The 22,521-nt window shown below is 39.1% G+C and overlaps 1 protein-coding gene across 2 annotated transcripts in view; it reads right to left on the bottom strand.

Moving 5' to 3' along the window:
- Window positions 1-22,521, bottom strand: part of adka (adenosine kinase a) — a 168,947-nt gene that overhangs the window by 26,947 nt on the left and 119,479 nt on the right. For both annotated transcript variants that reach the window (XM_065296743.1, XM_065296744.2), the window contains exon 7: window positions 15,301-15,471. In XM_065296743.1, the coding sequence (XP_065152815.1) occupies window positions 15,301-15,471 (171 nt within the window). The remainder of the gene's footprint in view (window positions 1-15,300; window positions 15,472-22,521) is intronic.

Genomic DNA, 22,521 nt, shown 5'->3' with positions numbered 1-22,521 from the left:
ATCAGGGACACAGTGCTTTTCAAATCCGTGTGTTTCAGGAAGAGAGTGAAAACTGGAGCTACAAAAATGTACGATATGTGGAAAATAATGTGTTTTTTACCATAAACCACGCAAACACATTGTATTACACCAAATACACAGAATAACGTTGTTTTAAGCAATGAAATAGGTGCCCTTTAATTGTGATTTCAGCACACAATTGTTAAGATAACCGCCTTTTCCCATTCAAGTAGATACTGAACAGAAGCATTGCGAACATGGCAACTTATTGGCATGACGTCCCTAAATAGACTTTGATGCCACTTGCGGAACCAAACAGATTCTCAAACATTTCCCCTTGTCTTCCACTGTTTGGACAAACAGGTAGTCCAGTCCCCTGACACCATGGTTAAACATTTCAGAATACATAACATTACAGTAGTCTCTCTGCATATCCAACTGACATAGGAAAAATAGTTTAACATAAAAATAAACTCTTCAACTTTATTCTGTGGAGTATAATTGATGTGTTTTTAATTTGTGGTATAAACAGAAATGTTCACACTTGACAGTCTTGGAAAATTCAGTAGCGAGAAACTGAAAGAAATGTGAAGAATAGAATAAAGGTGGTTTTACAGTTGAGGTGAAGAGTGTGGTTATAAAGGGAGAGGATGAGTGCACATTGACATCTGGTCTGGCTTAGAAACGTGGCTCTGACAGGCCAGGAAGCTCGGCTCATGAGGGCCAACCTCACTGGTTATTTACTTCACTGGCTACTTTCATCTCAGGTCCTGTGTGGTTATCCATGTTGTGATGAAGCTCAAAGCAGAAAATGAGGAGTGTGTTTTCCTTCGTGAATGGGGCCAGCAGTGGTAGCTGCATGTATTGAGTCCAAAGAAAGACAAAGTTCAACAGAATGCAAAAAAAACCCAGCCTGAGGGATGGGCTCTCTTAAATCATTCGCTAACTAAGAGAAGAAAGAAAAAATGCAGCAACGCTAAAAAAAGAGAACCATTCTGACCACAGGATCATAAGATGTTATTTATTCCACTGGTGACATAAACACTTGCAAACCAAAAGTGCACCAGACAGAAAGAAAACAAAGATGCAACTGTTGGTTACAGATAACAGTGTAATTTTCTTATGGTTTCCCAAAAATCCCACATATTCCTGCATGAATCAGGACTCTATGGCTGTGACTATACAGGGGGCAATGCTGTCTGAAGGGGCTGGCAGATGGTTATTGATACAGTAATCTGGGCAGGGAAAGAGGAAGATTAGAGGGAAGAAAGCCAGCACTGCTGAGGTGTTAAGATACTCCCATGAGAATGCAGCAGGCCAACTGGAGCGTGACGTGCGACAAACAACAAACCAATAAAGAGAGACAGACTGAGAGACAGTGGTAAGGGCAGTATCGAGAGAGAGAGAGGGAGAGAGAGACTGTGAAAGAGCGACAAACAAGCCACAAAAGACAGGCTCGTTCAGTGGAAATTTATCTAAAGCCACTAATCCTATACTTACCACCACCAGATGCAATTACTGCTAAAGAGCTGGAAGTAAGCAACGCTTGTCCTAGACAACACCTCTATAACTGATGACATGTCACCCAGATATAGCCACAAACAAAGCTTAAAATTATAGCAGGAAATGACACATCACCAGCGAATAACACAGATGGTTACATCGCAATGCTGCAAAACCAAGGGTTAGAGTCTGAGGTTAATACTCCAAAAGGAGCAATGCATGAACTTTGGAATTTAACGGGACCTTTGCCACTATTGTGACCGTGTGCAAGACAGTTAAACCCCCCATGATATGGTATAACAAACACAAATTTCTCTCAAATATTAATGCACTTCCTGTTTAAACAGGAAGTTGGGGTGAGACAAGCATGAAACCAAGTATATATAACTTGTAAAAGTGCACTTGTAAATAAAGTGCTAATAACATGACCCAATCTGTGAAAACCCATCTAAAGTTCCTCCTAGCACAGGTTTACCGACAGGCCTAGGTTTATGATGCTTCGTGTTATTTCCCAGAGATCTGTGAGGTCGAAAAATGCAGATGGACATGTTGTGTAATTCACCGTGAGATGTGTTCTGGTACCCTGGACGTGAGCGAGTGCTGATGCCGTTTAGTGCGTGTGGGATGATGGATGTTGACGTGGCTGCAGATGGCGGCCGTCCAGGTGGACTGCAGAGGCTGTGCATGGGAAAAGCTCACCTCTGCTAACTGCTACACTCTCACAGGCATAAGTAGAGCAGACATGACAATTTAGATAAAAATATCTACTGTGTACATCTTAAAGGAAACGCTCTGCTGCCAGAATGATAACTGGATTTATCCAAGGGATGGGTGAATCAATACTTTCAATACTCATGTTGTACTGAGAGAATCAATACTCACATAAAACTATCAATTCAAAGTGTTTGCTACTATGTTTTTTTATCCAGCATGAAAATGATTGAGTATTACATTATAAACTTTAAATTGAAAAACAACTTTGTTAGCTAAGAAGTTAAGAAGTCATTTCACACCAAATAATGACAAAGCCAAAGGTTACATTAATAATAATCTAGTGTGTTTTGTTGTTAAGATTGATCATAATCTGTAATTGTTGTTAAATAAAAAACAAAAACAACAAGTCTGATAATTTGCCGTTAAGGCTTAATTAATTTCAAAAATTACCATCCTCAAATGTCCATAAACATCCTAGTTAAAGGGATAGTTCACCCAAAAATGAAAATAATGTCATTAATGACTCACCCTCCTGTCGTTCCAAACTCGTAAGATCTCCGTTCATCTTCGGAACACAGTTTAGGTTTTATATTAAGTCCGAGAGCTTGTTGACCCTTCATTGAAAACGGTATAGTGTCCATGTCCAGAAAGGTAATATAAACATCATCAAAGTAGTCCATGTGACATCAGTGGGTCAGTTAAAATGTGGGTCAAAATGTGTTCGAAAAATCGAAAAACATTTTGGTCTAAAAATTACGACTTTATTCAGCATTATCTTCTCTACGAAACTAAAGTCACGTGACTGCAGTGAGGCGAATGATGTGTTATCCTCAGACAAAAAAAAACTACTGGGGTGCACCAGATAACACGTCAGCCACGTCGTACGTTAAACGCGTCACTGCAGTCACGTGACTTTAGTCTCATGCATGCGCTTCACAGCAGACGCGGATAAAGTCTGAATAAAGTCACAATTTCTGTTAATTTTGGACCAAAATGTATTTTCGATGCTTCAACACATTCTAACTGACCCACTGATGACACATGGACTACTTTCTTTGATGATTTTTAATACCTTTCTGGACATGGACAGTATACAGTTACTAGATTTTCAATGGAGGGTCAGAAAGCTCTCGGACTAAATATAAAACATCTTAAACCGTGTTCCAAACATGAACAGAGGTCTTATGAGTTTGAAACGACATGAGGGTGAGTCATTAATGACAATATTTTCATTTGTGGGTGAGCTATCTCTTTAATAGAGCTATCTCTCAAACTGGCCTTGACAGTACTCTTCTGATCGAATAAATAAGCTCTGTCACCCATCTCTAATACATACTGTACTGTACTAGTGAAAAAAGCTTTCTTTCCTATGCCGTCATTTTGGGACATTAATGTAACTTTCTTCTTTTTGGCAAAGTGAGTGGAGAACTTAAAAAGGTGTCTCCTGCTCTTGATCTTCTCTCCGCCTTTTGATTCAGCTCGCAAGCAGAGAAAACTCTGTCTGAGATTTCCGCTGAGCACTTCAAACATGTCTTTGTTAAACAATGCATGAGAAGCAATAACCAGCTGTAATGATATCATTACCAGAATCATGAGTGCTGACTGCAGTCTCTCCTGGTTCATACAGAACAGAAGAGGTGGGAAAAAACACCCCCGCCCATGGCTCATGACATCTTTCTCAATGATAGCCTTATTAGCGCAATCGAGTACATTGCGATCACTGTCAAAGCCTGCCATTGTCCGTGCTTCGTCACAGAAATGCAAGTTAGCACGTAAACAAGGTTGTGGGTTTTGTGGGGAAACTATTGGATGATGAATACAGGCTTACGAAAGTGGGTAAATACAGAGACATTTATAACCAATGCCACTGAGTTACAGACTGGTCGAATGACAAAGTCACACTCCCAGATGAGGTATGAGGCTGCTTCACATGAGTCAGCTGTGATTGTTCTTATAGTTATTTGGTGAGGAAAGTGGACACATATAAAACTAAAACAAGATGGCATACTGTAAAGGAGGAGGTTTATGCTTTAAACATAAAATTTCTCACATTTCATTGGGTTACATCATAAATTATATATAGGCGAGAGCAAGGGTGAAAATAAAATTTTTCAGAAAAACTTAATTTTAAAAGATAATTTTATAGACAGAGATATATTTTTGCTGTGGCCAGTATTTCACAAGTGTGGTCTATCAATACTAGGTGGAAGTTTGAACAAATGTTACTTTTGACCCTGAGAGCAGAGACGAAATTAACACACAGGTGGGTCAAAAGTAACAGAAAGATAGATTTTTTGTTACACTTGTTTGTATGAAATATACATGACTATGACTTCGTTAATATGTAACTGCAATTATATATTTTGTAATTTATCTTTGTAAAAAAATAATGAAATTACATTTTTATTTTAAAAGTTTAGTTTCAAAAGCAACCAACAGTACAAACTTAAATTGTTGAGAATAAAATATTTTTCAACAGTTTGAACACTATAAAAATGAAATTAAATCAAATTAGAATAATATCAATTTTCAACATAATGCAACAGTAACAGCAGACAGGACCCCCCCACATTTCGGTTTACTTTTATTTTGAAAAACTATGAGAAGTCAAACTTCAGGATGTGTTTGAGCACTTAATAACCTGTAGATTGATCCGTATTGTAATATATGAAAGGAAAAACACAACGCGTTATAAGAAAAAAACGGCCGCCAGGGTTCCAGCAGAAAATTTGTTAGTTAAGGTGGTAGGGTTGGGCGGGTGCACGGGGCGTGGTAATAAAAGGGGCGTCATGATATTACTAGATATTACTAGTACTAGATTATTAATGAATTTAATGTTTTTAACAGATACCTCTATAGGGAATAGCTGCTGTGATGAAGTGAAACTAAATGGTTGATAAACACAAACTATGCAGATGTTGTAGAACGTCTGGTGAACGATGATAGATGGTGCAAAAATGGAAAAAAACTGATTATTTCCCACTATTAATTACATGATCTTAAAGGAGTATAAGTACTGTAGCATGTAAATAATGCACATAAATAAAGTGAGCAAGAGCGCTTAACAATTATATCTAATCAACAGGCACGTGAAACCTTGCTAGCAGGTTGCACAAACAACAAAATTACCAGCTAACTTACTTAAATTTTGCAAGAACTATACAATAACAGGCTTAAATAACCCCAAAACATAAGTCCACTAACAGTTCTCACGGACACGTGTTTTAAGGATCAACTGGCTATTCTCCAGACATGACGGACCACATCTTTATCTCATTTCGGCCGTGTGGCAAGCGTGCATGCTCACGGTGTGAAGCGCGTCTGCCCTATTCTCCAAAATGTTTTATCAACTGGCTAGTGACGGTCCGGACCACGTCTTTCTCATTTCTGCCATGTGGCGCGCATGCCCGCTCGCGGTGTGAAGCGCATATGCGCTATTCTCCGAGATGCACTTGACGGCCTTTTTTTGTACGACCTAGTTAAGGCGGTAGGGTTTCCAAGCTTAGGCGGGCCACCCGAACTGAAATGTGCTGGGGGAAACCCTGGCCGCTTTTGGAATTTACTTATCATGGTTGAAAACAGCTTTCTGGATCTACACACGGAAAACGGTGAGTAAATAACACAATGTTTGTCAGCTCTGCCAAGGGTTGTGTGCTAAAGATGCTGTCATATTTTGGGATGCAAATGTTATCAGGGCTCGGAGAAAATCGATTTGTACTTTCACCCCCGCTCTCCCCTACTTTATTCTTGCAACTAATTATTGGAAACAAAAATCTACCTCTTTGTTGGACTAGGCAATTTTAGCGAATTTGAGATTAAAATTAATACTGTCGATTTTTTAAATCACCTTGTCATTGCCAATACGACATATTGCGCTATGGCAACCCAAGTATGAGTTCCGGCTACTCTTCCCCTATCTCACATCCCATATGTGAGTATGTCTGTGAAATCCAGGATAAAGTCTAATAATGTAATTATGAGATTAGGAGCATCAAAGTGTGATTTCCATCTTGAATTTCACATTTCAATCTTTGACATGACCTTACTCGGTCAATATTGAAGATATCAAGGTTATATTTTCACAGAATGTTCCCTCTCCTATCACAAAGCTAGAGAGGATAAATAACAGCCTCATATTAAACAAAACAGTATGACACTTCACTACAAACAATATAACAACCCATGCTTGAGATCTGATCGATATATGATACATCCACACATACTGTATGTCTGTGTGTGAGTCTCCCTGTGTGGCAGAAGTGAGTGTTAACCAAACTGACTGATGTGTAAAGCATCAGAACAGGCTGGTGTTAAACTTTCCCAAATCATTCTGGCAACAACCAGCTGACATCCCAACACTCAACCCCACAGTGACAGAAATACACTGGGCTCGGTGGCAGCTATTGATCGGCCCTCAACACAATACCTTCTCTTCCATCCATCATCACTGTGCGTCTCAAAAGAGAGGCAGGCGTACCCAATAAAGACAGCCCCACTCACCCTCAAATGTGTGTTATGAAACTCCCTATCAAGCTGAAGACAGGCTGTGTGATGTCAATGTGGGGGATATTCAGGGTAAAGCCTTCTGAGCTTTCCAATTACAGCTGTTAGCTGAACTACCCTGTTGTGACCCTGATTTAAACCCACAGTGATGCATACAAACTATGACTAGTCTATAATGCCTGAAATACAAAGGGCTGGGATGGAAATCTAGTGTTTTCCATTTAAAAGAATTAGCTGATTAGCTAGTCATTTATGGGGTGTTATACATATTTAAATATTGTATATAATTTACTATATATGGATCTACTGTAAAGAAAAAATATGAAAATTAAAATAATAAAATATTCAAAATGAAATAAAACCTACATGTCTTATATGGTTAAAATACAGAATATAGGCCGTTTCAGCAGTAACAACATAAACAAACAACTTTCATGAAACAAGCGTAACTTCCGGTAAACTCTGCATAGAATCAATAACAACAGTGCTTTTTAAGTACACTGTAAAAATAAAGGTACAAAGCTGTACCTGGGGCAGTACCCTTTAAAAAGGGTCCTAATATGTACCATTTACCAATATGTACCTTTGAAGTACTAATACTGTATGCACTCTTAGGGAACAAAGGTGTACCTTTTTGAAAGGGTACTGTCCCAGTGACAACTTTTGTACCTTAATTTCTGAGATTGTAGTTTATCTCTGATAACAAGCAAAATAAACAACAAGTAGATTACCTTAGTTGAAATCATAGCTAAAGTGTATCAAAAACTACACTTAGCTAATGTTACTGTATAAAATGTGTCCTATATAATGTATACAATCTTAAAGGGACACAAGGCAGCATTTTATGTTAATAAATCATCTTTGTAAGTCGGTATATGGTTAAATGACTCATTGCAGGACGAATGAAGACTTTCTCGCCCGCCCCTACTGCCTGTAGGAAGAATACCCTACTTGCAAGTTCTCTGTATCCGACCCGCCGTCCTTCAGTCTTGCAAAGTCTCAGGGAACGAAACATGGCTAGCGATTGTTGCAAATGGCAGAGCCGGGGAAGAAGCAGCGAAAACCCTTGACAGAAGATTCCACGAAAAGAAAAAGAGCGTCAAACCTAATATATATATTAGGGTGACCATACGTGTCATTCTTCCCGGACGCGTCCTGGACAGGATTTCGGGTGCGTCTTCCGGAAGTAATTTTTGTCGACCGCATACGTCATAGAGGATTATTATTATTCTTACAGAAAAGCAACCGTTACATTTTAAGGTAAGAATTAAACTAGGATTGCATGTCTTATGTTTTTAACTGAATGGTCAACAAATACGACTTCAGGAAGACGCACCGAAATCCTGGCCAGGACGTGTCTGGGAAAAATGGCACGTATAGTCAACCTTTATATATATCACCGCACGTGCGTTCAAAGAAACTGTCTATATAGTAAATCTTGCTTTTACTAAAGATGCGCAGTGGATAATTAGCGCTAAAAAGGTGTGGTCTAGTTATTTTTGCGACTGACCTTATTGAATATGCATTTCTAGGAGGTTTCCTTTCAGACACAAAATTTATGGGAGGAGATTATTTAAGTAATTAAAGCAACAAGATTTACTAATTTTTTTGCGCGTGTTATTACTGTTTTTTGCGCCATTATTTAACGACAAAAAAGCGTGTAATAAATGAAGAGTTTCATTGCCAAACGAGATAACTCCGTTTTTAACATTTTTGTCAAAACATGTTTATTATTATGATATCATGTTATTATTTTGTTTTATGGTACTACTTAGCTGTATTTTTTAAGTTATGAAGGTTTAAATAAAAAAACAACTGCAGTTAAATTGATATTAATTGGAATTGATATTAATTGATTTCAATTACTGATTTTAATCTCTGACATAACCTTACTCATTCAATATTAAAGATATCAAGATTATATTTTTACAGAAAATTCTTAACATTATGAAGGATGATTTTATCTAAAAAAACAGTAAAAATTACTTAAGCTGGGTTTTCACAGACTGGGTCACATATTTATTCAGATTTCATATCTTTTTTCTGTTATGCCCCAATATAAAAACACAAATATAACCATATGTTCTGGAGCCCGTTTATGTGCATATAGTAATTTTTGCAGGTCATTCCACAGGGATATACAGGAGTACATCATGTACATACAGACACATTTAATTGAGTACAGAATGTGATGGTGCAGGAAAGCACTCGGGTGTAGACTGAGCATTGTGCGAGTTCCCCTGACAGCATCCAGCTCTTAAGCATTTTTTAATTATCTCACCTTGTATCTTTCTTCTCATTTTCTCCATTTCTCTCTCTATCCCTTTCCTTCTGCTCGAAATTCTGACAGCTGCTTCTAAACCACTTAAAAAAAATCGGCTAACCATGTAAAACATCACCAAATGTCTCAGTAAGACTTCTAAGCATCTCAGTGGGGGCTCACCACGGCCCAAAGCTCTGGAAATGTCCGTCCGTGATTGTCAACAAGATCTTTGAAACTTGACATCTGTCTTTCATAATGTATGTGTGTGCAGCTGTCTGAATCAGCTGGGAGGTATAGGTCGTTGGCAGGCATAACCGTTAGTTCCACTCCTTGATTCTGATTGGTCAACAGCTGTTTTATTTATGCTAAAACTCAGCTATGACTTCGGCACTGATTATGTGTATCACTGCGCAGCATCCTTAGCAATGTAAACGTATGTGAAACATTTAGTTGCTGTTCAACAATCAGTCAATGACTTTTATTGATTTTACTTAATGAAAGTTAAATGTAATTTTTTTGCTTTAATATTTGTGCTGTGTTTTAACAGTTTAATAAAAGCAATAAGGTACTTAAGGCTAGTGCTGCACTATCATTAAGTCATGGCTAAAGGGGTTGCATTGACTCATGCGTAACAATGCCCTTCAGCCGTGACTTATTCAACAATATAACACAGCCTCTTGTAACTTACAGTATTGCTTACATATACAGCACTGTGCAAAAGCCTTAGGCCACCATTAGGCCAGATTTGTTGTTTTTGCAATAGTGTAGTGATAAAAGTATAAGTTGAAGTGTCAAGTATTTAGGATAAACTCCCCTTAGACTTGAGCAATAGTAAGAAACTGCAGGATCTCTTAAACCTAAATTAAATTAAATCCTAATTTCTAAATTTAATCAAAAGACTTCAGTCTTCTCAAAAAAGCTCAAGATGTGTTTAGTGCCAAGAGAGGTCACACTAATTACAGACTGATACCTGAAGACGACTTTTAGTTCTGAAAAGTTTTTAATAATGTGTTTAATTATTCTTAATACAAAGAGTGGAAAATAAATATGGATGAACATTAAAACTTTGCTAAAATAACAAAGCTGGAGGTGGTGGCCTAAGACTTTTGCACACTACTGTATATTACAAAGCACCATTCAAAAGTTTTATCAATGCTCACTTATTTTTAATTTTACAATAATAGTAAACTCATTAAAAAGATGCTTTAACACCACTGTTACTACTGTTAGTCTACTGTATACTATTAATTTCGTTTCCTCAGTGTAGTCACTTTTACCTAGAATTTGTAAAAATGGGGCAATGCCCCGTATCTTTGAGGTACTAATAAGAACTCTTTAAGGTCAAAGTATAAGCATTTTTTCACTGTACCCATGGGTCCGCGTACAGTGCGCGTCACGCAATTTTCATCATCAGCATGTGGGACGCACATGTGCGTACAATAATATGTAGTATGTAGGCTACGAGAGGTATTGCAATTTATCGCAGTGTGCAAGCATCGAACATTTATGAAGCACAAATAGATTTTTTCTCTACAAAACCATATATAACATTTGTATGTATATATGTATATATGTATATATATATATATATATATATATATATATATATATATATATATATATATATATATATATACACATACAAAGGTTATATATGAAGAATTTGGTTTAAAAAAAAAATTAGTTACCACCAAAATCAGTATTGTAACAGGTCAGTATTAAAAAGTCAATTATTTTACGCAAATTATTTTACGCAAAATCCGATATCTGCTGTCTTATCCTGTCCTCTTTTCTCGCTTTTTTCAAACCTCGACAAATGCCAGTCCTCTTTATCTGCAGAATGCAATAAATCCGCTTAACCTATCACAGCCCACCATTCCACGCATTGTAAACAGTAAGGGCGGCGCTTTGAATACACACTGAATACTAGTTTTCCTCATCTACTCTGTACTTCGTCATCAACAAATAAACAAGAGAAGTAATTTTGATGCAATTGATAAACCTGTGGTGGGGAAGAAACGTAAGCCTTCAAAATCAAATAATTTACGTGAGAGGCACTCGAGCGAAAGAAAAATGCCGGTTGTTGCTTGTTCTCACACTACAGCATCAAGCTTCTGTCATGCCAACACATTGACCCCAGGGGATCTTATGAAAAACTTTTCATTATTTTACTCAAAGTAAACAAAAATCGAGCAGGACAAAACATTTTACAGCTGATCGCTGTTAAAAACAGTTCAGCGACGACGTCCCAAGTATAGCAGCTGCAATGGCAGTGTTCTTAATATGACAAAGTAAGTGTTTGGATTAATGCCATTAATGTTTCTTTTTTTTAATTAGTTAACTTAATGAATATAACATGGCAAAGATGAATGCACATTTATATATTGATTCAATAGATTTATAGCATTTTGAAAAATAAACTTGTCATGGATTTACTGCATTTTGCGGAAAAAGTTTTTATAATAAATCTTTGAAAATCAAATTATGGAGCTAAATCTTTAACGTTATAACCTAAAGATGCTATGTGAAAGTTTGTAACAGAAAATAGTGGTTTTCATTTTGTCACTTTCTTGGTATAGAAAACCCAAATTAGTCAAATTGTATTTATTGAGTTTTGGAACCAAACTCCTCATATATTTAAAACCTTTGTCTTACTTCTGTTACTCTAATTACATTGATCTCTGTGCTAACATTATTAAGTCAGGCAGAAGGCCTTTGGGTAGATCTTCACAATGAGTCAACTCTTCAGTCTCTTGTCTTTCTCTTTGATCTCCTCTTCCTCATCACTCCCTCTCTCTCATGCATAGGCAGCAGTGGAGCGATTTCAATCATTTTGTAACCTCCTAGCAATCATGACTTTAACTCCCCTGTTATTTAAAACAATCTGAGCTCTGAGCGCGAGTTAATCACTGCTTATACAACATCAGTCAGGGTTATTCATTCTGTTCCAATTAATCATGCCATTTATCTACATTGTCTGAGCCTTCTGCTCAACAAATTCATCTGTAATGACACAGACAATTCACATTGTTGAATTTTATCATGTATGCGGCAAACGGCGGGCAAATAGTTGGTGATTACGCGCGCATTTCGTGTACACGCCTTGTGTGCGGCGATTTCCCCCGAGCGTAAACTCAACACCATCTGGTTTTGGCTCTTACTGCACGACTCTCTCACTTAATTAACTGGAGGCTAGGGATGCAGCGATTAACCGGTTTTACTATTAACCGCGCTTTAAAACGTCACGGTTAAGTAACCGTAAAGCCTTCGCTACACCGCGTGTTTTTGTTTCACGCACGCACGCACAAACCAGATCCACGAAGCACCAAGAGGCGCATGCGTCATGATGCATTGTATGACAAAGCTCCGCGTTCAAAAGAGTATGTGCGCGTGACGCGTCTCTTGGTTGTTCGTGCATCTGGTTTGTGCATTATATGACAAAGCTCCGCGTTCAAAAGAATATGTGCGCGTGACGCGTCTCTTGGTTGTTCGTGCATCCGGTTTGTGTGTGAGTGTGTGTGTGTGTGTGTGTGTGTGTGTGTGTGTGTGTGTGTGTGTGTGTGTGGGTGGGTGTGTGTGTGCGCGCGCACCTGCATCCGTACATGAAAGATCCACACTTCAATCGGTCTACTCTGTACAGCATTAAAAACCTCCTGCTCGCGGATCAACCCCTGCATTTCTGACTGCATTTCATTACGTTGAATTATTTTAACGCGTTAATGATTAATTAATGAATAGCATGAGTTAACACGTTAATCTTGCCACCCCTAATATTTATATTTGATTTTTGTGTAATATTAAGCTTCACCTGTCAAAATGACTGGCAGTACCTGGCCCAGGATGACCCTGTGTTATTATTCGTTTTGAGAGGCTCTTATCATTTTTACTTCATATATTTTACTTCAATACTTCAAACAAACCAAAATAATATAACTTTATTCAGTCCAAATGTAAAAATACATTTATTCAAAAGATCATTAAAATGAATAGCCTACAGGTTTTAAAGGCACCTATACTGTTTAAGTCAAAGCCAGCTAAGTTATTATTATTATCATTTGTCCAAGAATTGTAGAAAAAATACACAAACTGAAAATACAGAAAAATGTAGCAATTGATAAAAAATTTATTCATGTGATTTTATACATTAATGTTGTGAAATAAATGAATCCTTAATAACCGTAATAACCGTACAACCGTGATTATTTATCAGACTATAACCGTACCATCAAAATCTATAATCGCTGCATCCCTAGTGGAGGCCATTACATTTCCTGAAATGTTTCACTTTTCTCTGGTTCATGTCATGCAGGCAGGCAGGAGGGGAGCAGGAAAGGACTCAATTAGACCAACGGCGCTCCCTGGATATTACACACTTCATGTGTGCCAGTTAAGGGGGCGTGAGGTGGTACGGGGCCTGGACGTCTCTCGCTGCGCCTACCCTGTCAGCTGAGATAAAGGCCCGCCTGTCTGCGTTAGATCCCACCCACACACAGGCATTCAGACAAGCTCCAGCTGCCAAAACACTTCATACCAACCAGCAGAGAGCTAGACATACATAAAGGCTAACACAAATTAATAGCGCTCAAGTAAAAGACTGCAGCTACTCACCATATATGCACCATTTAATTAGTCTGAGAATGGGAAACTGTGGATGTGCCAGTATAGAGGGAATTATTAAAGCTACTTTATATAGTTTATGTGATTTTGATGGCCATTGGTGTTTCAATTCTTGATAGTAGTTGGTGTTTTTTGCTTCAAATTGTAAGGCTGTAAACTCTGCTGTACTGCATGCATGCTGTTAGGGTTGGGTCATATGAATGTATTTGCATGCTTGCTTCAATCAAATTGGAAATAAAGAGAGAACAAATTAATCGGAATGAAGCAGTTAACAAATCTAATTCAAATAATAATCCCAAAATTGCCACGTGGCTATTAAATATATATATGTATATATATATATTTTTTTACATTTAATACCCACAAAACCAACCATATCAAGATACAACTGGTCTTATTTAACACTGATCGTCCTTTTCAAAGTTTATACCAATTCTGCAAGGGCTATGTAAACTATGAGATACTGTATACAATACTCAACATTTGATACATTTGAACATGTGATACATTTACTCCAACTGTGATATCAGATCTTGGTCACACCGCCCAACATGTTGAGGGTCAGGTCAAAACTCTTCCTTCTCAGAATAGCAGTTAAGATGCTAGGAAGACATTCAGCTGTGGAAACGATGCTTTAACTTGTTAAGCCTGTTCTAGCACATGCCAAACACCTATAAGCCAAACTGGCTGACTGTGAGACTTCACGAGCACGACACAGAGCGTGGACCCAAGACCACTATGAGTCAGAACAGCCCAAGAGTCTCAGTCTCATACTGAGGTAACATGTCGTCTGTGACCAAGTCTGCGGGCTGTCTAAGTGGTGTTACTCCCATAATGAGTATTTAGCACACTCAAAAATCTATTTTACATTTTAAGTGCAAAAACAAACACGTATTAAGTATCTTGTCCATTCAAATCGACTATCGACCTCTCATTGTGATCCTGTTTCGTGGAAACTTACATTTACATACTATTTCCATTTTATATTTACATTGACTGACTGCCCACTTTAAGTACACTACAGAAACAGGGTGACTAATAAATTAGGTTTCAGTAGGAAATAATGAGACGTGCCTGATATGAAAAAACTAGAGTACACATACACTCACCTAAAGGATTATTAGGAACACCATACTAATACTGTGTTCGACCCCCTTTCGCCTTCAGAACTGCCTTAATTCTACATTGCATTGATTCAACAAGGCACTGAAAGCATTCTTTAGAAATGTTGGCCCATATTGATAGGATAGCATCTTACAGTTGATAGAGATTTGTGGGATGCACATCCAGGGCACAAAGCTCCCGTTCCACCACATCCCAAAGATGCTCTATTGGGTTGAGATCTGGTGACTGTGGGAGCCATTTAAGTACGGAGAACTCATTGTCATGTTCAAGAAACCAATTTGAAATGATTCGAGCTTTGTGAAACGGTGCATTATCCGGCTGGAAGTAGCCATCAGAGGATGGGTACATGGTGGTCATAAAGGGATGGACATGGTCCGAAACAATGCTCAGGTAGGCCGTGGCATTTAAACGATGCCCAATTGGCACTAAGGGGCCTAAAGTGTGCCAAAAAAACATCCCCCACACCATTACACCATTGCATTAATGAGAAATTGAACAGGTGTTCCTAGTAATCCTTGACGTGAGTGTATCCTGCTATTACTATCAAACGAAGAAGCCAAGATATGATATCTCACCATCTCATTGCCGAAAAGGATGTCCACATAAGGCATAACCTTCATCAGGGCATCCTTGAAGAACTCGCATATGAAGGGAGCTGACAGATTTAAGCAGAAGATCTTGTTGTTTTCAGAGGCGTGTTTGGCCACCTTCAGGATGGATTCAACGGACACAGTCAGGAAAAAACCCTGTAAGAGAGAGATAAATAATTATTAAAGTCAAAACTAAACTCTGCAATCTAAACACATGTCTACAGCACAAATGGGAAGTCTAATACTACAGTTAAGGTATTGTTTAATACTAAAAGCCAGCAATCCAAGCAGCAATTGGCTGTCATACTTGGTTGTGCAAGTGAACAATACTCTATAAGTCAATAAATCTTAGAATTACAACCGAACAGCAGGAGCACAGCAATGCAACACATTTTTCCACCATGTGGAGTAAACATGGCTAAGCTTGATATAATGGAGAGTATGATGAGGCACAAACAGGATTAAGGTTTTAGGAGATGAGAATGAATGATGACAAATGGATTCCGTAATTGCGGCCGAGTTTCCATCAGAGAGCAGGGAGTTCATACAGACAATCTAATACAACAAAGGGCACCTTGGCCCACCTCCTCACGCAGGAATGACTGCAAGGTCAAGGCTTTCTGAGGAGCACTTATACGTCTCATTCATGGCTCGCTTTAAACAGAGGTAAAACATACAGTACACCTAAATATATATATATATATATATATATATATAAGCAGTGGCAACAAACTTGGTATGGATTTTATTTGACATTGAATCCAATTCTTCAGTTTTTACAGGAATGCTGCAGTCATAAAGAAGGACGCAATGTACTTTGTTGGTTGAAATGACTATATTTTCAGTTTCATTTTCCGTTCAAGTTGCTTATGTTTGCATGCATATGGTGCAAAGTGTAAAAAAGGTTTGACTTTTCAATTTTGCTAGACATTTTTAGTGCTTGGCATCATAAATGACCCTAGTTCCAAGTATTATGATACTTTTAAGACGTACTTAAACCGAGTTTTCCCAAACAGGAGATCTGAAGCCACGGTGTGACTTTCCCCTCACTTGCATGCCATGGCCTTAGAGAGCCGTCTGAGCCCTGTGTGATAGCTGCCCTCCAGCCTTTGTTCCAGAAAGACAGGGGTAAAAAACACCATGCATCTGATGAAGTGGAAAACAAAGGTCTTGTCTGGACTCTTCTTACTGAGAAACAAGAGAGGCTCCTTGGTTCATTGTGTGAATGAATACAGACTTGGTAAGGCAACACCTCTGCATTTAAACCTGAAACCCTACGCTAGGCCTGTTCCTTCCATACGGCGGTTCTTCTTGCACTGAGGGAACAATTTGGAGATACGGTGTAGGTGAGACTAAGGGAATCGGAGGACACAGAGGAAGAAAATAGAGACAGAAACACAATGGAGAGTGTGAGAACGCTGTGTTGCTGGAGGAGCGGTGGCTTTTACCGACGCTCAGAGCTCTCCATTAAAACAGAAGAGGCTTTTGTAGCTGAGAGTGGAGAGAAGTGACCTTCATGTGTTTAGTGTGACTGTGTCAGCTATTACACGGCTCGAAGAGGGAATCCGAGAGGCTTGTCACAGTCCTACAGTCTACATTGTTTCTATGTGGGCGTACGTACCAACCATCCATCCTCTACTGTCAGTAATAACAGATGTCATCATTTCCCCCTCTCCAAAAAGCAACACATGATGAAACTTTATAAAAAAACTGTCACTGAGAGTTAAAATCCCTGAAACCTGCAGTATGGCAAATAAACTCTGGAAAGATTTGATCTTTAGAAGTTTGAAAAGTTATACAATCTGTATTGTCCCTGTTCAACACACAAAATACACTAAAGTCAAGTAGCATACATGTGGTCGAACCCACAGCCTTGCAAAGCATAGTTTATTTAACTCGTACATGTACGCAGACGTACGACGGATGCACATTGCGACAAAATGCAATGCATATCCTGGACTGCATACTACATTCTCTTGTATGCGCAACCTACGCAGGGTTAAAAAAATCTGGCCGTGTACCTACATTACGTGTGCACTCTTCTGATGATAAAAATTGCATTAAAGTATGTGGACTGTAAGCATAAAAATAGATCATACTTCGGCCTTATTAACGCTACATAAATGTATTATTACACTTTAACAGTGACACCTTAAAGGGGCCATGGCACAACTTTTTTAAGATTTCATATAAATCTTTGGTGTCCCCAGAGCACATATGTGAATCTTTAGCTCAATACACCATATAAATAATTTATTATAACATGTTAAAATTGCCACTTTGTAGGTGTGTCCTTTAAAATGCAAATGAGCGGATCAAGTACAGTACAAACACTGATCACAATGATGGTGGTTTGTTGCAATTGAAACTCAATTATGCTGTGAATTATTTTCTCTCTCTTTCTTTTTCTCTGCACTAAGTAGCAGTGCTGTGGTTGGATAGTGCAGATTAAGGGGTGGTATTATTATAATAAGAGCTCCTTATGACATCATAAAGAGAGACAAATTTCAACGACCTATTTTTTCATGTGCTTGCAGAGAATGGTTTACCAAAACTAAGTTACTGGGTTGATCTTTTTCACATTTTCTAGGTTGATAGAAGCACTGGGGACCCAATCATAGCACTTAAACATGGAAAAAGTATGATTTCATGCCATGGCCCCTTTAAAAAATTTTTTATCACACTAGAATTGTGAATATCAAAATAAAGAAAACAGGAGTGGGACAAATTTGACATTAAAAGGGTCATGAATGCTAAACACAAAGTGAAAAAAAATCAAAGTTCTGATCAAGATGACTTCTTGTCATTCACAACACGCATACAACAGTTGTATAGTGTTGCCCAACCGTTGCAATGTCTTGACTCCCAAAAAAATGGCTTTGAAAACAAACATTATAGTGGTGGTTATACTGGCCCAAGCCCAACAGCATCTTGGGTAGCTTCAGATGCAGTCTGTGCAGAGGTAATGGACCATCTGTGTGTATGTCTCTCAGCATTACCCCATCATTAGCACACCTCTGCTATGATGTGCGAGCATCGTTTGGGCGAATCAGCCCACTGCATTATTGGAACTTTAATGTTAGTGTGTTTGAAGTCGAAGAGATGGCCAGAGGGAAGCTGCTTTAATGGATGTACGTCTCTCTTTCCTCCCTTCACATCTTTCTGGGGAAGAACGTCATTCATGGAAAAGCAGAGAGCCGCTTTAGAACTCAGTCATAGCGTCTTCTTACTTTTAAAAGTTTTGCAATTCTCTGGACATCCTTCAGAATAAAAAAACCCACAAACTTGAACATGAAAGGTCACCTGTCAGTCAAAGAAGCCTTAATGCACAATGTATCATTTATGAATTACCGCTGTATGTCACTTGGAAATGCGTGCGACCGGGCTGGTCCGCTCACCGGCAGAAGACGTGGCAAATGCGCTCAGCAAGACATCTGCTCCAGTTTATTAAAGACCTTCAAAGGCCTGTGTTTAGCATTCAATATTAAATCTGCATGCTAAGCAGGCCTCTCATCTCAAACCCATGTGCACTGAGAAAAAGGATCCCGGCGAAGGATCGGACAAGGCCGGTCCCCTGAAAGCAGATCGGTCCCCTGAGATGTGAATCTTCACTCTTTCACCTGTCGTACACAGGTTTTATCTCTGAAGGAGTCCAATGTGAAGGATCAATACATGGCCTGCTCAGAGCAGATTGCAGTGACCTGACACCTAGCTATCGTAGCGGCCATCTTAAAAGAGTAATACACTGCTGCCTCTCACTTCACTGGAAGTAAAGAGTGACTGCAATCCACCAAAAGATACATAGCGAAGCAGAATGAAGTCTCAGCAGTTGGTAATCGATCACTTTAATTAACCAGAACAATTTAAATCCTAGTATTTGAAGTTAAGACTGTATTTCCACACAAAGTGGACAATGGCCAACAGAACAAAGATGGTTTTCATTAGGGCTGCATGATACAAAGAACGTACAAAGTTGATGCAGATAGCAGAAAGACTGGCAAGTGATGCTTACTTTTCCAAGAAAGAATGTGAAACATGTTGGTTATAAAATTTTCGATAAATCTTTTTGAATTGATTTGAAGCATTTATATATAGCATTTTTCTTTAATATTGTGCAGCCCTAGTTTTCATTTTTGTATAAGCAAATTTTCCACATCCATATTTGAGCTTTATTTAGATTTCCTCTATTAAACCAATGAAACTAAGAATAAATCTATTTTAATAGGACAATGCAGCAGTACTGAACATACCAAAGGGATTAGAAGATGTGTTTGATGTTTGCTGCACATCTTACTTTTCCAAACTCCTCAAAGTCTAGATGACATCTGGTTCTTCTTTACCCATCTGAAGAAACATGTTCAACAGGGTCTTATCTAATATTGCTGCTCGGGTTAATGGCAGACAGCCTGTGACATGAAAGCTGAACAGCTGCCAGCTCTTTTAAAATGTGCCATTCTTCTTCGGTTTCTTCTTGGGCCCCATCAAACGCGTCTTTATCCGAACGCAACGCCAAGAGGAAAGGCCTGCGCTTGATTAAAGAATCGTTTTATTATATTGAATACTGAGACAACCATTACAAACATCCAGAGACCGTCAGAGGAAGCGGTCCAAACTAAGTATCATGTTATGACGGACTTAATCTGTGCGTTTATTTCACTTTAAAATAAACACACAGCCGATGGTATCAATTATAAAAATCTCATCGTGAAATCACATGTCAACATGGCTCCAGGAAAAGTTGGTGTCTAAGAATGTTGCTGGTTTAACGTATTGGACCAGGAAGCTAAAAGAAAATTCTCAGCGGATGTTCAGTAGGTGAATACGAGGTAAGGTACATTTCATGAATTAGACGCCTAAGCATCCTCTTGGGATTGTGAGGCTATCAAATTCATCTTTTCTATAGCTGTGGGTGGAGAAGAGGGAGGTCAGTTTTCTGGAGAGCTGACATACCCTTCAACTATAAAAATGACTGTGTAAAGAAATTAGACACTGGAAAAATATGTAATCAGCAATTTAGCAATAATGCCCATAAATAAATAATCACCAGCTCCATTAACCTGACATGTATCTGAGAAGCGGCGCGTGACGTGATTACCAGAGAGCGCCTTGCTCGCAGACTGCGAGTCCATTAAAAAGAGACATCCGTCCTCACGCACTTTCTTCTGGCACTTCAGGTGGAGTGTGTTATTCTGTAGCTAAGGGGAGGAAGGCCCAGAGCGCTCATTTGTAGCACCACAAGACAGGTCGTAATTACATTCACCCGGTGTGTAAAGACAATAGAGAGAGAGTCCCAAACCTGACACATTAACCCTATCAGGAGGTTAACCATGATGGGCATCGCAGAGCTAAAGGGAACCGTTGGGTTTTACATAATTAGAATCACACAGAAGCCCCAGAGATCAATGGCTTTTGCTCAACTTAAAGCTGTCGTGCATCATGCAGAGTGCTTAGCGTTAAGGGAGCATGTGAGGAATAAAACAGTGAAGAATTTATCCAGGATTTAGACCAGACAAAAAGTTTTAGAGCCCAAAGCCTTGAGATGCCAGCGCTAATCCATGCAATAATTCAGCACCTCGGCAAGACTCCGATTCTCCGATAACAAAACATCAGACTGTGGCGAGGGAGAAGAATCTCAAGGTGTTCGCTCGCCGCATGTGTGCACGTTTGTTTTTGTTTGTTTGTTTTGCTTTATTGTTAAAATGTCAGTTTGACAGACTTCAAGACAGGGAGATGAACGCACTGGTGCTACGAAAGCTAGGGAGGGAAAACAAAGTAAACATCTTCGATGACTTTTTTAGACAGAGACATTTTTCATGGTGTGACTCCACATGGGAGTGAGTGCACGAGGCAGATTATTTAGCACACAATTAAGAGCTGCTAAAATATGGCAACAGCTCGCCTCCTTGCGCTATCGTGGTATAATTAGATTTTCACCTGCTGTTGAGATACGGAAAAAAGCGCTTGATTCGTTGGACAAGACAAAGAAGCACCTGACGCGCGAGCTCCCAGATCCATCCTGCTCCTCAGCATGGCGGGAGATTGCGAGGTAAATTGAAAATGCTGTCGAAAGCTTGCCTGGATGAGTTGTTGCACAGTCTGCTTAACACATTGGTATAGAGACAGATGCTGCTTTGGAACAACATTGCCATCAACATTTGAAGCAAACAAGCAGATGAATGTAAACAGCTAATACGGCATTTTTGCAAGAAATGTCCTCAAACAGTGAGGTCATCAAATGAGCGACATCTTCGTGCTATCAAATCAACAGTTGCTGGGAATGTCACGGGAATGTCGGGGGAAGTAAAGTTGATATTTAACAAAAGAATAACACCGTCTGTTATGATTGTTGCTACGAATTGCTCAAACTATTAGCGTCACCGCCAACAAGGCAGGTGCAGCCAAAAGTAATAATGACCGAGCTAAAGAACTTCTTTTAATTTTTGGCGCCCAGCCAACAGGAGGTAATATGTTACCGTCTACTGAAAATTTACACTGTTGAACGAGAAACGCGGGGATGCCAGAAATCGTGGAATCGCGAGCCAAGAACGCAGCAGCAGACAGCCTGGCCTCGTCTTGCTTTAAGTGGATACATATTCTACATAAGTCCAAGTCTTTCCAAGGGAACATTGGGCTTATTAATCCTTCACACGCTCCTCGAGCTTGTCAGATCCTATTCAAACACCACAGGAAACAAATGTGTAAACACGTCCAACGTAGTGTGAAGGCTGTCAAACTCAATGCCTGCCTTCGCACAAAGACGCAACCTAAAAGTGAAATGCAAGTCGAATCGAAGGCGGTTTCAATTGTGACGTGCCATGCAGCGTAACTGGCTCTTGCGCCCTCAGAAACATAAGAGCGCATGCAAAAGTGGGCCATTAATGATTAATGGCTGTTTAAATAATCATCTGACAGCAACTGTGGAGAGGAGTCCCCGATGAAAACATCAACAGCAGCGCCTCTTGTCAATGTCTAACCATGAGACTAAATGTGGGCAGGGTGTTTGATAGCAACATCAGTCATTCATAAAGGAAAAAGCAGGCCGAAGTTGCAGCAGAGCAACACGCACTAGTGGCCGAAGGTCAAAAGAGGACGTGACCTCTATTCTGTAGTGACTAGTGGATGACCTATAGGGCCTGTGCTAAAACAAATATGTGCTGATATGGTTGATAACTTTTTTTGCAAAAAATATAACCCAATTTAATAATT

The sequence above is a fragment of the Paramisgurnus dabryanus genome, chromosome 20, assembly GCF_030506205.2.
Source record: "Paramisgurnus dabryanus chromosome 20, PD_genome_1.1, whole genome shotgun sequence".
Lineage (NCBI taxonomy): Eukaryota > Metazoa > Chordata > Actinopteri > Cypriniformes > Cobitidae > Paramisgurnus > Paramisgurnus dabryanus.
This window is presented reverse-complemented; position numbering and strand designations above follow the sequence as displayed.